Raw genomic sequence first — 15,623 nt, forward strand, 5'->3', positions numbered from 1 at the left:
TCAACATGGATTTAGTAAGGGGAGATCGTGCCTGACCAACCTGTTAGAATTCTTTGAAGAGGTGACAAATAAGTTAGACCAGGGAAACCCAGTGGATGTGGTCTATCTAGCCTTCCAAAAGGCCTTTGATAAAGTGCCACACGGGAGGCTGCTGAGCAAGGTGAGGGCCCATGGTGTTCGAGGTGAGCTACTGGCATGGATTGAGGATTGGCTGTCTGACAGAAGGCAGAGAGTTGGGATAAGAGGTTCTTTTTCAGAATGGCAGCTGGTGACAAGCGGTGTCCCGCAGGGTTCAGTGTTGGGGCCACAGCTGTTCACATTATATATTAATGATCTGGATGAAGGCACTGGGGGCATTCTAGCGAAGTGGTCCAGGAAATGGCTGATGAAGTTCAGTGTGAGCAAATGCGAGGTCTTGCACTTTGGAAAAAGAATACAAGCATGGACTACTTTCTAAACAGTGAGAAAATTCATAAAGCCAAAGTACAAAGGGATCTGGGAGTGCTAGTCGAGGATTCTCGAAAGGTAAACATGCAGGTTGAATCCGTGATTAAGAAAGCGAATGCAATGTTGTCATTTATCTCAAGAGGGTTGGAATATAAAAGCAGCAATGTGCTACTGAGACTTTATAAAGCTCTGGTTAGGCCCCATTTGGAGTACTGTGTCCAGTTTTGGTCCCCACACCTCAGGAAGGACATACTGGCACTAGAACGTGTCCAGCGGAGATTCACACGGATGATCTCTGGAATGGTAGGTCTGACATACGAGGAACAGCTGAGGATCCTGGGATTGTATTCATTGGAGTTTAGAAGGTTAAGGGGAGATCTAATAGAAACTTACAAGATAATACATGGCTTGGAAAGGGTGGATGCTAAGAAATTGTTTCCGTTAGGCGGGGAGACTAGGACCTGTGGGAACAGCCTTACAATTAGAGGAGGTCAATTCAGAACAGAAATGCGGAGACATTTCTTCAGCCAGAGTGTGGTGGGCCTGTGGAATTCATTGCCGCAGAGTGCAGTGGAGGCCGGGACGCTAAATGCTTGATGTCACAAGGAATTAAGGGCTACGGGGAGAATGCGGGTAAGTGGAGTTGAAATGCCCATCAGCCATGATTAAATGGCAGAGTGGACTCAAGGGGCCGAATGGTCTTACTTCCACTCCTATGTCTTATGAATTTGATAATAAAGGTTTAATTTCCCATAATTTCATCTGTCATCTTAATGAAATGTTCCTTTGGTAACCGCTGCTGGCTTGACAGTTGTCATTCCCTAAAGCTTTGTTGATCATATGCACCTAGTCAGAGAGGGCAAGAATGGGTGAAGAATATGAAAGTAAGGTTATCTGATGGACTTGCCAGAACTGTTACTGATTAATAGTTTGGTCAGGAATGTATGGAAGACCTTAAAGTTAAGTAAGGCAAAGCCTTTTTTCAAAGGTGTCCAGTCTTGTGTGGTTGTATAAATATTCATCCCCTCCTTTAGGTTCTCATTGCCCTTTGCTTAGTCAATGTATACTGGAAGATTTTCCCCTTATGTTTGATATAGACAGGAAGCTGATTTTCAATTTAAATAAATTTTATACCGATATGTTTTCTGTCCTTGTTTTCAGCTTGTGTAACCATCTCCTGGAAAATCCTGATTATCCGAAGAAGAATTTAATTTTTTCACACAGCAGCAGTTTGCTTGAAAGTAATGAAGAGGTAACTTGGTTTGTTCTTGTTATTTCACGTGGATCATCATTTTGCTGCAGATGTTTGAGTGAAACTGGCTTCAGTTATTTTGCTGTGCAGCAAGCCTTGTCTACAGTTGTAGAGGATAGGAGGACATGACACCACGAAATTCGAGCTTAGACTTTGCTTCAGGCATGAAGCTGCAACAGCCCAGATGTATCCCCGCCCCTCTGGATCCTTCCTCTCCGCCACTTCTATCTGCTTCCATTCCTTCTCACAACCCCACTGCTAGTCTCATATATTTATTATCCCTTCTGACCTTCTGTCTCTGCTGAATGGTCTATACTTAGCAGAAGTCTTAGTTTTATCCCTCTTAATGAATTTGAGGCACAACATGACATGGAATTCTTGCCCCGTATTTGTGGCCATTTCTTTGGACTAGAGTACGCTGTCCATCCCACAGTTCCCTTTACCCATCTCCAACACACTCCCTCCAACTGGATCCTTCCGGCTCATTCAGAATTTAAATTTATCAATTTCATTTCTAATTTCCAGTCTGCTCTCATCTTCACCTGGTCCATCTCTTACTCTCTCTTTTCTTCCTTGACATCTCTTTCCACTTCTGCGCAATGGCTGTGCAATAACTCCATAGAGATCAGTATCCTTACACCACGTTGCCCTTTATTTACATGTGGAGAGTCCTTGACGATGATCCAGCTCCCTCAATGTGAACAGGATGTCTGCTATTCCTGTTCATATCTGTTGGCTCCCTGATTGGGGCTATTAACCTGATCCAATCAGGAAACTTTTGTATTCTGAGACCCACCTAGCTAGCCTGGTGACAGTCATTACACTGGCTACACCTTTCCAGTACAGTGCCACCATTTCTCACCCAAACTATGCATCCTTACACCCTGCTTCCTGTAAAAACTTGACTCTGTTCTCCCAGTTTTTTCATCTGTTGTATTTGTTCTGATACTTTTTGCAGAGGATCCTCAGAAACGTCCACATCTTTCCCCACCACCATAGTTGACAAAGACCTCTGAAACGTCAGACATCTCCTTTACTTTGCCCTTCACTCCTTTTCTTCCTTCGCACACCGATAAAGTCCTCCCGGTGCTCACTTTCCACCTCCGTAGCATCCACCTCTAAAGAAGCATTTGCCTCCAGTGGGATGCCACCACCAGATATACATTCCTCTCCTACTCCTTGTCAGTATTCCACAGGTCCTGGTCCATACAGGGCACCCTGGTCTGAACCTCCTCCATTCCCAGCTCCTCCCCACATCCATACAGCACTTTCCCATGCAATCACAAAAAGTGTAAGACTTGCCTGTTTCAGATACACCTTACAGATGAAGAAGTGATTTACCTGCACTTAGCTCACTCACTGTTCACAATGTGTTCTCCGCTACAATGTGGAGGCAAAACCTAGATTGAGCAACCGCTTTGAAGAACAGCTACATTCTGTCTGCAGACATGACCCCGAGCTTCCAGTTGCCTGCCATTTTGCCACACCACTGTGTTCCCTGGCCAGTATTTCTATCTCAGACTTACTGCTTAGCTCCACTAACGCTCAGCGCATGTTGGAAGAGCCACATCTCATGTTCTGGCTGGGAACCCTGCAATCTTCAGGATTCAGTAGAGTTCAATGATTTTAGAACCAGAGCATCACCTTCCATGTCCTTTACCCACATCCCAGGCCTTATGCCATGGGCTGCCTTCAGCACAACCAACCCATTGTCATGGTCCCATTAACAGTTGTTCTTTCTCCCTAGCTTAAAATTATCCATCAGTTTGTATGCTGAACTGTCTGGCCTTCGAGCTCCACCTATCACTTGCTCCCTGTACCTCTCCTTGTCTTCATTTATACCACCTTTCCCTAGCTACCATTTGTTCTGGGGAAGGGTCGCTGGATCAGAGACGTTAAGTCTGCTTTTCCTCCACAGAACTGCAAGACGTGCTGTGTTTCTCAAACAGTTTTTTGTTTTTGTGTGTAGTGTAGATGGTGCAAGTTATGGGAATTGTGGGAAGATATGTTAGTTTCTGCAGTCTAGAACTTCATATTGCATGTTCTTTTAGTTTATTTTTCCACTGATGAATGGTTTCCAGGAAAAAAGTAAAACATTTAAAATTGCAGACCTGTTGTTTTTGCCAGCTTTGTGTTTAGGTATGAGATGCTTATCTGATCAGTTGTTACGTGCTAATGAATTTGTGTATGTGTTCTGTACTGAACAGAAACCCAAAATGGACTTTTTTGACTTCTCGAAGCTTGCTCCTGTGAACCAGCAGTGTTTTCTTCAGGCTTCTGACCTCCTCATGGCAGATTTTAAAATGCTAAACAGTCAAGACATTAAATGGGCTTTACATGAGCTCAAGGGACACTATGCAATCACCCGCAAGGTTTGTATTACCAGGTGCTTCTTATTTTCTCCTTTTCAGTTTTGTTTTATTTACTGATTATTCATAATCATCTTAAATAAAGATCTATTCCAGTACTAATGTTAAGTTGACATGTATTACTTACATGTATGCGCGTGCACACACGACACTCAATGTTATGATTTGCAACTTACTTACTCGAGATCAGTGACACAGTTAAAGTTTGCTTATATAAGGAAATGAAAACTTGTGTAATCTAATATCAATAACCAGAAATGAGGCTACATTGATTGGAGATTTCAAGCTAACAGCTTCCTGAAGTTAACTCTGAGTCATAGACGTCTACAGCCCCCTTTGACCTAACACATCCTTGCCACCCAGTTTTCACAAATAAACTGGTCCTATTTGCCTGCATTTGGTTCATATCCCTCCATACCTATCCCATCCAAGTACCTGTCTAAATGTTTCTTAAATGAAGAAATTGTACTTGCTTCTGCCTCTGCCACTACCTCTTTAGAGACCAAATAAAGCAGATACTGGACTCCAAAGTAGACAAGCAGGAAGCTGGAAGATCAGCAGGTGGAGAAATCAACATTTCGGGTGTAACCCTTCAGGACTGGGGTTGGGTGTAAGGGGAGCTGCAAATAAAGGGGCTTAGGGGGGTGGGCATGGTGAAATAGTGATAAGAGAAAGCTAGTAGAAGCAGGGAATCAGTCCAGTTGATAGCTGGAAGGAAGGTTGATAAGAGGAATGGAAAGGAGGGGGTAGGTTTGGAAAGAGAGGTTATTTGAAATTGGAGAACTACCGGGCTGTAGGCTGCCTCGGCGGAAGATGGTGTTCTTCCTCAAATTTATGGTTTGATTTGCTGTGGCAATGGAGGAGGCCAAGAATGGTCATGTTGGAAAGGAAGTGGGAAGTGGAATTAAAATGGGAGGAGACTGGGATGTCAGGTCAGTCTTTCATTTTTCTTTGAATCATAGAATCCCTCCAGTGTGGAAACAAGCCCCTCAGCCCAGCAAGTCCACACTGACCCTCTGAAGAACCCAGACCCACCCAGACCCATTCCCCTACCCTATTACTCTACATTTACCCCAGACTAGTACATGTAACTAACTATGGGCAATTTAGCATGGGCAAGTCACCTGACCTGCACATCTTTGGTCTCCGAGAGGAAACCGTAGCACCTGGAGGAAACTCACACAGACACAGGGAGAACGTGCAAACTCCACGCAGACAGTTGCCCAAGGCTGGAGTGGTTGTTTGGGAGAGTGGCACGAACAAGGATTGGTGAAGGGAACGATCCTCGCAGAAGGCAGAGAGGGGTGGGAGGGGAAGGTTTTCTTGGTGGAATCTAATTGGAGTTGGCTCAAGTGTTCAAGGATGATGGAGACTGGTGGAGTGGTAGGTGAGAACAAGAGGATCCTGTCTTTATTACATTTGGTGGAGGGAGTTAGAGTAGTGAAGTGGGGAATGGAGGTGATGCAGTGGAGAGCTGTCTGGATGACAGAGTGGGGAAAAGCACATTGTTCAAAATAAGTCGACATCTGGGAGTGGAATGTCTCCTCGTCCAAGCAGATGCCTGGGTGACTGGGAGGAAATGAATGTTGTCTCCCCACCAACCTTCCTGAACCCCCATTTACCTTCCCCTGCAATTGTAAAAGATGCAAAACCTGCCAGCACACCACTCCCCTCACCTCTATCCAGGGCCACAAACAGCCCTTCCAGATGAGACAGAGGTTCACATGCCTCTCCTCCAACCTAGTTTACTGCATTAGGCGCTCCTGACGTGGTCTTCTCGACATCAGGGAGACCAAACGTAAACTTAGGGAACGGTTTGCTAAGTATCTAGGCCAGACCCACAGGGGCCAACCTGGTCTCCCAGTTACAGCCCATTTTAATTCCCCTTCCCACTCCCTTTCCGACATGACTATTCTCAATCTCCTCCATTGCCATAGCGAATCAGACCACAAGTTGGAGGAGCAGCACCTCATTGTCTGCCTGGGCAGCCTACAGCCTAAAGGACTCAATGTTGAGTTCTCAAATCTCACATAACCTCCCTTCTTGTCCCCGACTTCCTTCCCAGACTCTCCCCCTCCCTTCCATTCCTCTACCCTTCCTTTCAGCTACCAACTGGATTCATTCCTTCCATCGACAAACCAGGTAATTTCCTGTACTTGTGTTCACCTATCCCCACCTCGCCAAACCCTCCACTCCCCAATCTGCTGTTTCCCCTTACACCCACTCCCAGTCCTGAAGAAGGGTTACACCTGAAAAGTTGACTTCTCCACCCCCTGATGCTGCCTGTCTTGCTGTGTTTTTCCAGCGTCCTGCTTGTCCACCACTACCTCCTGTTCCAGATACTCAGTGCCCTCTGTGGGCAATTTCTTTTTCACCTCCTGTATCTCTTCCCCTCTTGCCTTAAACATGTGCCCTTTACTTTTGGACTCCCTTACCTACCATGGGGAGAAACTGTTGCTTATCTACCTCATCTATGCCTTTCATGATGTTATAGACCTCCATAAAATCACCCCTCAGAGATTATAAGTCCCAATCTCTGCTTTTAACTCAAACCTTCTAGTCCAAGTCGCATCCTCGTAAACTTTTTCTCCTATAGTAGGGCGACCTACTATAGAATTGCACATAGTACTCAAATGTGACCTCATCAATGTTTTGTACAGCTGCAACAAGATGTCCCAGCTCCTACAGTTAATGCTCTGACCAATAAAAGCAAGCGTGCCGAAAGCATTCTAGAATTTACCTAGCAATGTGATCTACATAATAAGTTCTAAAATGCGTAGTGCGTAAATGTTTGTTTCCGATATATTATTTGTACAAAATCAACATATATCTTATACAAAACAAGCAAAGGTCCTTTGAGCAAAATTGTCATTTTGCTGTCCTCCAGCTTTGCATATTGCATTAATCTCTAAATATAAACTTGCTTTTGTATTTTTTAAACTTCTTTGCTTTTATTTCATTTTGCTTTTAATTTAAATTTCAAAGCTAATATTGCTCTGAATAAAATTCTTTTTCCGATTTGTGACCTGTCATCAATATTGTATAAATGCCACTGTGATTTAAGTAAGCTTAATTTTATCATTCAAAGACATTCAACAGACATAGGATAAAAACCTTATGAATTCTTTCCATTCATAAAAGGAAATTGCACTTAAATAGCTAACTGTAGCAAAAGGAGCTTTACTTTTTTTTATGATTGCTTTTATTTTACGATTTATTTATTAACTACTTAGTTTGTGAATGATAAATCTGAGGACCAACTCTTTTTTTTGTTCTATGAACTGTATACCATGTCTGTTGTTATATTTTTTTTTCCTGCTGTCTATTTTTTAGGCCTTATCAGATGCTATTAAGCAATGGCAGGAAAACTCGCCACAATCCAGTCAAAAAAAGAGCAGACGAAAAGAAATGAGCTCATCTAATTCAATCAGTTTCAAATTTGAACAAGGTAAGGAATGAAAATTGCTACTCTATGGAATGCCCATGCTTTAGGTTGAGTTTGGATTAATGTACCTTGAGATGGTCCAAATCAAATTTAGCCATAATTGTTTAAGTGCCTGATGTTGTATTTAAATGATTTGGCTCCAATCCCATTTGTATTTCATTTTGGTAATTCAGGGAAAGAAAAAGCTACCATCTTTTCTTGACACAAGCATGCAGAATGTTGGGGTCAGTGTTAACATATCCTATGTATTACACCCAACATCCTGATTTTCTTTTAACCCATAAACATGTGCAACAAAATGTGATATTCATCTACGGCCTATTACAGAGTTTATTGACAGCCACATTTGAGGAACAGCTTGAATAACTAGAGATTATTTACGTCTTTTGTCTTCCTTGTGAGATTCTCATTTGACTTGTTTGTTGAAAAATAAGGGGAACACTCTTGTTTAACAGTCCAGCAGAAACTGTCTGCTAACATATGCAAATGTGTCCTTTTATTGTGCTTGGCAACACTTGTGCTGCTGTGGATTCAGTTTTAATCCCATTTGTTGGGAACAGTTTAAAGTATTCCAGGACCAGCATTTTAATGAAAGCCAGATAGTGTTACCATAATATGTCTGATAATAGCATGAGTTTCTACCTCCTGTGAAGTTTCAAGTATTTCAGTGAGGCCTTAAGCATTTGTTTTGTGCGTCTTATTTGCTAAAAACCATTGAAGTGTAAAGTGGCCAACTGCAGAAGAATAAAAAGTTGGAAAACCAAAATAAATTTATATATCGGCTTGTCCAAAAATTTGTACATGTTCATTTTTGCACTGTTGGAAATGATAGTGATTGGAAGCTTCTCATTCTGGCTGTGTGTTGCAATTTTCTCAGGTGCCTTTAAAATAGAGAGACAGATGCGCTTTCTAGAAAACAAAAGACGACACTGGAGATCGTATGAGCGGGATGGCCTTCATCCTCTAGTGCGACAAGAACTGGAGTTCTTCCATCAGAAGATGAAAGAGATGGAAGAGGTGAATCATATGCTCAAGATGCACAGCAGTGAAAGTTCCAAAATTCTTAAACTTTATCTCCAGTGTATATTTTAAAACTTTTGTGGGCAGGATCCTAATTTCTCCATATCTTATACCCAGGCACAAGGCATTGGTCTGTGTTGTTTTATTAATGCTGAGCAGAAAACCTTTTATTTCTGACAAAAAAGGTTCTCCATTTAGGTTAAAGATATTCAAAAAAGATAGAGAAAGACAGAGGAATTCTGGTTGCATCGATTATTGAGAATAACATTTTATCTAGAGAAAGGAATGCACTGTGTTTGAGTTTAATTTAGTGTCATACGTACCAAAATACAGTGAGGATTGTTGCTTTATGTACTATCCATACAGACTGTACCATACAAAGTGCATCAGAGTAGCAAAATAGAGTGCAGAATAGTGTTGCAGCTGCAGGGAAGGTGCAGGGACAGCGATCAAAATTAACATTTGAGAGGTCTGTCAACAGCCTGAAGCTGTTCTTGAATCTGTTTGTACACGTATTCAAACTTGTATATTTTGTGTCCAACGGAAGAGTATAAACGGGTGTGAGGGGGTCTTTGATTTTGTTAGTTGCTTTCTTGAGGCAACGGAAAGTATAGGTGGAGTCAATGGATGGAAGGCTGGTTTGCATGATGGACTGGGCTGTGTTCACGACTCTGTGTAGAAATTCAGCACGTCTGGCAATATCTGAGGAGACAAATAGTCTTGACTGTTCAAGACCAAGAGAGAGTCCTTTTCCTTTTTATTTTATGAGAGTTGAGAAATAGAAATCAATTCAGTGTACTCCATATGCTGTCAGCTAGTTGGGGAAGCTGTCATAGTTTCAACGTATCTCTCTCATGTCCTTTCAAAAGCTATAGACTAATGATAATGGGATCTTTAGTTATGTCAATGTGACTGGAATGGTGATTGCGTGAAGGACAGAAGAAGAGAAAGGTTTCTGAACTATACTGAAGAGAGTTGTCTCTTGGGTAGCATTGTAGAACAGAGGGACCGAGGGGTTCAGGTCCATAGTTCTTTGAAGTTTGGGTCACGTAAAAGGCGTTTGGCACACTTGCCTTCATTGTTCAGTCCTTTTGAGTATAGGAGTAGGGAAATTATTTTGAGGTTATGCAGGACATTGGTGAGGACAATTGGAATGCTGGTTGCCCAATTATAGGATGGATATTATGAAGTTGGAGAGGATTTAGAAGTGATTTACCAGGATATTGCTGGGTACGCAAAGTTTGAATTAGAAAGAAAGACTGGATAGTCTGGGACCTTTTTCACTAGAGCATAGGAGGTTGAGAGGCGACCTTATAGAAATTGATAAAATAATGAAGGGTATTGTCTTTTCATTTGGATGTGGGATTTCAAGACTAGGGGGCACTATGACAAGAGGAGAGATATTTGCAAAAGATGTGAGAAGCATTTGTTTTTACACAGAGCGTGGTTCATGTGTGGAAGGAATTTCCCAAGGAAATGGTGGTTGTGAGTACAGTCAGAATGTTCAAAAGACATTTGGATAAACACATGAATATGAAAGGTTTGGAGGGATATGGGCCAGAAGCAGGCAGGTAGGGTTAGTTTAGTTTGGAATTATGTTTGGCATGGACTAGTTGGGCCAATGGGTCTGTTTCTGTGCTGAATTTGTATGACTCGATGAAGAGGGCATTGCTGAATTGGATTCTAGGAAATGAGGTAGGCCAATTAGGTCAAATGTCAGTTTGGGACTGATAATTTGTCTTCCCCTCTCGGGGTTTTTAGGGCAGAAATTTCTTCTGTAGAAGGTAGGATCTTTAAATGTATTGAAGGCTGATTAATAGATTTTTGGAGTTGAGAGTTGTGCAGCTAAGAGCACAATTAAATCAACCCTGATCTTATGCATTGAGCAGGTTTGAAGTACCAAATATTCCATCGTATCGCAATGATTAGACAAACAATAGAAAAATAAGGTGCAAAATATCCAGAGTAAGAGGTAATCAAAATGAACACAGAGTTCATGTCGAGAATTATTGAACTCTTATGTTGAGTCCTGAAGTGCAGACAGAGCAAGGGTGTCCTGCAAAGCAGTCACCAGTCTGTGACTGATCTCATCAATGTAGTGAGAATTATCTGGATAAGTTGAACTTTGGTAGGCAAAACTTGAATGGGCCACCTTTAAAGTATATGCTTCATATATAGATCAGGTACATTTCCATGCGGTTGACAGTAGGACACTGCACAATGCATGGCAAAACAATAGTGAATAAGATGAAACAAAGATGATGTAAATAACAGATTGATAGGACAACTGAGAGCCAGCCTGAATATAGAAATTTTACAGGAAGAAATGACAGACAAATGGTATAAAAATAGAATTACTACTAACAACAGGTTAGTAGCAATAGCACCTATTGTAGTCATGTTAATAGACAAGGAGGAGTGGGGCTGATCAAGGACCAAAAGGAGGAAGTATTTGTGAAGGCAAAAGACATGGGAAGCGCTGTCCTGTGAGGCTGGCAAAGGCAGATACTCTTGCAACATTTAGGAAGCATCAGGATAAGCACTTAAAATGTCTGAGCCTGGTACACTGTAGAACAAGTGCAGATATATAGGATTAGTGTAGTATGTTTACTGGTCAGCATAGACATGGTAGGCCAAAGGCCCTGTTTCTATGCTGTATGGTTATATGACATGCTTTTGGTGCATATTCAGTGCCTTACATCTGTTGTTACCAAGGAAGATAATGCAGTTTGGATCAGAGAGAAAGAGGAGACAGTTGAGATTCTAGATCAGCTAAAAATTGATCAAAAAGAATGATTTAAAGTTGATAAGTCACCAAGACTGGCAGAATGCACCCAAAGGCAATAAGAGTAGGAAAGGAAGTACAAAGTTGCAGCAATAAATCCAATACCTATAGGCAAATCAGTTTACCTTTGATGGGCAAGTGTATAGAAGCTATAATTCGGGACAATATTAAGTCAATTACACCAGTGTGCAGTCTAATAAAGGAAAGCCAACAAGGATGGTTGAAAGCAAATTCATGTTGAATTGCCTTGACTTTGTTTTTTCACCTTGAGGATTGACGAGAGTAATGCACTTGAAGTGGTATGCATGGACTTATAAATGATTTTTAATAAAATTATGCCCAGTCAGTTTGCCAGCAAATGACTGTGTATACACGTGTGTAGACTCTGGAACAGTTCCACAGGTTAGAGGGTAGCTAATGCATTTTGACTATTTATAAAGGGAGGTTGAGAGAAATCTGAATTATTGACCAGTGAGTCTGACATTGGTAGTGGGAGAAAATGCAACAGAGTGTTATCAAGGATTTTGTCACAGTACACTTCACACAGTCAGTATGGACTTTTAAAAGAAAACTCATGCTGGACAAATTTTCTAGAATTTTTCAAGGGTATAACTAGTGTTAGTCAGGGCAACTAGTAAATGTGATTTATTTGGACTTTCAGAAGGCTTTTGACAAAGTCCCACATAACAGATTAATGTGTAAAACTAATTGGGATTGGGGTTAGTATTGAGATGGATAGAAAATTGGTTACCAGATAGGAAGCAAAGAGGGTCAAATCCAGTGGCCTAATGGATAAAGCAATGAGTTCCTAAACCAGGGATTGTAGGTTCAAATCCCATCTGTGGTGTTTGGTTTCTCTATCCATGCTGGTTGAGTGTCCTCTAAAAGGTAATAAGTTAGTTAGACAGCTTGGAATAGGTATTGAATTCCCAAATGTGCTGTTTATCACTTCCTTAATAATTGATTCCAACACATTTTCCAACAGTAGGTATTGGGCTGATCAGCCTACAGTTACCAGTTTCTGTCTCCCTCCCTTTTTGAATAAGGGTGTCATATTGACAGTTTTCCAATCCTTCAGTACTTCAGTATCCAAGGTTTTTTGGAAAATTACAAACAATGCACTCACTATATCTGTGGCTACTTCTTTTCAGTTCCTCAGATGCAAGGCCATAGGACTTAACTGCTTTTAGCCCCATTGCTTTATCCAATACTGCTTGTCTCGTAATTCTTCCCCCATATTCTTTAGTATAAATGGCATGTTCAAAGTATCTTCCACTGTAAAGACTGGTGCAAAATATCTGTTTAACTCCTCTACCATTTCCAAATTCCCCATAACCATTTCCCCAGATTCATTTTCTAAGAGGCCAATTGTTCACTTTGACTTCTGTCAATTTATATTGGTGTGGTGGACAGCTAGCAGTAGTGCTAAACGATGTAGGTTCTGAAATAAAAACAGATGAATGAGGTTCTCCATTAGGAAATGAGAGTTGGGTCGTAGGTTAAAGAGGAAAATAACTAAGATTATAATCAGTGGATTCCTTCCAGTGCTACATGCTACTGAGTATAGGAATAGGAATATAGATCAGATGAACACGTGGCTCGAGGGAGGACTTTAGACTTCTGGATCATTTCCTGCAAGGAGGTGTGCTGATGCAGCACGCAGTGAAGCCAACTATATGTTGGCATTCATAGCGAGAAATTCCAGTACAGGACCAAGGATGTTTTGTTGCAACTATGCAGAGCATTGGTGAGCCCACGCTTGGAATACTGTGTCAAGCTTTGGTCTCCTCATCTAAGGAAGCTTGCAGTTGCTATAGAAGGAGTGCAGCAAAAGTTTGCCAAATTGATCCCTAGAATGGCAAGACTGACATGTGAGGTTGAGTGGGTTAGGATTGTATTTAAGAAAATATGGGCAGGTTAGATGCAGGAAGGATGTTCCAGATAGTTGAGGAGAGAGAGAGAAAATCCTGTGGAATTCACACTCTCAAAGTGACTGTGGTCAAAACATTGTGTTCTCAAGAAGGAGGTAGACGGAGGTCTTGTGGCTAAAGGGGTTAACACATATGGTGAGGAAGGCAAGATTAGGATATTGAGCTCTGTGAGTTACCGTGGCTATATTGAATAATTGAAAAGGTTTGAGGGGCTAAATGGCCTATTCCTCCACCTATCTTCTCTGTTGCTATGAAATAGCAAGCAACTAAGCAGTCATGCTAGTTACTATGGAATCGAGTGAAAGTAGTCCGCCAAGCGATCTACCAGGCTGTGTCCGATGTAATGTTCCAATGAGACCCAACACAGGCTTGTTTTCCATTTAGAAACTTCACTACAGCCTTGTGGCCTCAATATTGAATTCAGTAACTTCATGAACACTCAGCATTATGTCTTATATTCTCCACCTGCTGCCGCTCTCAGCACGCCCACACACACAAACACCCAGTCGTCTTGTTTACTTTGCACTTATTAGAAACAATCGTTCTCTCCGTCTGGTATCTTAATTTACACGCTTCTCGCTTTTTTCCTCCACTATTAACAACTCTTTATCTTTTGCACTGAACCTTTTACCCCATTTGCGCTCTTGCTCCCAAAAGTATTCAAAGCCACTTAATTTCTATCGCCTTTCCGATATGAAGAAGACTCCTACCAGGACCAGCATTAACTCTGCTTCCTTCCACAAATCCTTTGGACCTACCGAGCTTTTCCAGCATTCTCTGTGTTTGCTTCAGATTTCCAACATTTTAAGTATTTTGCTTTTAGTCAAGTGTATGCTTATGTTTCTCAGGTCAGTGCAAGAGCCATTGCTGCTCTTGACCTATGTTACATTTAGACGCTGGGTACACAGCATCTCTTTGAAATTTGCAGTTGATGCAAACCTTGGAAGTACTCCTAGCTGTAATGAGGATCGCAATTGACTTTGAGAGAATATAAACAGATTGGTCAAACAAGACACGTGGCTGACGAAGTCTCATGCAGAAAAATGTGAAGCTGAAGACTTGGGTATGAAGTATGAGGGGAATATGAATCTAATATGGATAAGATAACTTAAATGGTTCAGTCTGATGGTGATGTGGGGACTTTCAAATATTCATTTAACTGAAGGAGGCAGAACAGGGAGAAATGATCAAAAAGACATGCTGGACCATAGATTTTGTAAATAAAGGAGTGTATAAAAGCAAAAAAAAACGTTGTGATGAATCCTTGTGGAGCTCACCTTGAATCTTGTCTCCATTTATGGTCACCACATTTCAGAAGAGCTTTGGAAAAGATCCAGAAAAGATTTATGGGAATGGTTCCAGGACTAGCGTCCTCTGTTGTATGGATGGTTTAGAAAGGTTGTGCTGCTCTACTTAGAATGTTGAGAGAAGATTTGACAAAGGTACCTAAAGTCGCCAGGGCTGTGGAGTTTGCACGGGGACATTGTTTGCATTGGTAGAAGGGTCAAGGATCAGAGAATGACGATACAGGGTAAATGACTAATGAACAAAAAGTGACAGGAAGAAAATCTATTCTACATGTGTGGCTATGGTCAGGAACACGTGTAAGATTGTAGAGGAGACGGGTTCAGTCATGCCTTTGAAAAGGGAATTTAGACAGTGATCTGAATAGGAAATCTTTGCAGGGTTGTGGCGAAAGATCATGCTGATGGTACTGAGTTGTACAAAGCTGGCGTTTACTCAGTGTACCACATAGCGAGATACTGTGCTTTAATCATTCTACCTTGTAACTTTTTTTGGTGAAACAGCTTTTATGTATGTTGCATGCTCTTTATGCTAGCACAGTTTAACTTCAACAATATTTCACATTCAAACTGCAGCATCTTTCACAATTTGCATGCAGTTGCATTTTTATTTTACATTTTACATCTTCATGTGAAGCATTGTCTTATTTCATACCAATGACAATGGTACCAAGGAGAATATCTTAACCAGTACTGATGGCAGCTGGAGCTGAAAATGTGTTGCTGGAGAAGCGCAGCAGGTCAGGCAGCACCCAAGGAACAGGAGGTTTGACGTTTCAGGAATAAGCCCTTCTTCAGGAATGAGGAAAGTGTGTCCAGCAGGCTAAAATAAAAGGTAGGGAGGAGGGACCTGGGGGAGGGGCGATGGAGATGCGACAGGGGAAGGAGGTCAAGGTGAGGGTGATAGGCCGGAGTGGGGTGGGGGCGGAGAGGTCAGGAAGAAGATTGCAGGTTAGGATGGCAGCTGGACATTGTTTGGGGTGGTGTAATTAACCTTGAAAGAATTTTGCATGAGAATAGATGGGTTTGGCTTTGCAATTTGTAATCAATTGATCCTCTGATCTGTGTTT

At 41.7% G+C, this 15,623-nt stretch overlaps 1 protein-coding gene across 4 annotated transcripts in view; it reads left to right on the forward strand.

The window, feature by feature from the left end:
- The window catches only part of rnf216 (ring finger protein 216), a 220,346-nt gene that overhangs the window by 71,105 nt on the left and 133,618 nt on the right, over window positions 1-15,623 (forward strand). For all 4 annotated transcript variants that reach the window (XM_060840343.1, XM_060840345.1, XM_060840344.1 and 1 more), the window contains 4 exons: window positions 1,609-1,699; window positions 3,907-4,071; window positions 7,402-7,516; window positions 8,391-8,530. In XM_060840343.1, coding sequence (XP_060696326.1) covers window positions 1,609-1,699; window positions 3,907-4,071; window positions 7,402-7,516; window positions 8,391-8,530 — 511 coding nt within the window. The remainder of the gene's footprint in view (window positions 1-1,608; window positions 1,700-3,906; window positions 4,072-7,401; window positions 7,517-8,390; window positions 8,531-15,623) is intronic.

Source organism: Hemiscyllium ocellatum, chromosome 20, assembly GCF_020745735.1.
Source record: "Hemiscyllium ocellatum isolate sHemOce1 chromosome 20, sHemOce1.pat.X.cur, whole genome shotgun sequence".
In the NCBI taxonomy this organism is placed as follows: Eukaryota; Metazoa; Chordata; class Chondrichthyes; order Orectolobiformes; family Hemiscylliidae; genus Hemiscyllium; species Hemiscyllium ocellatum.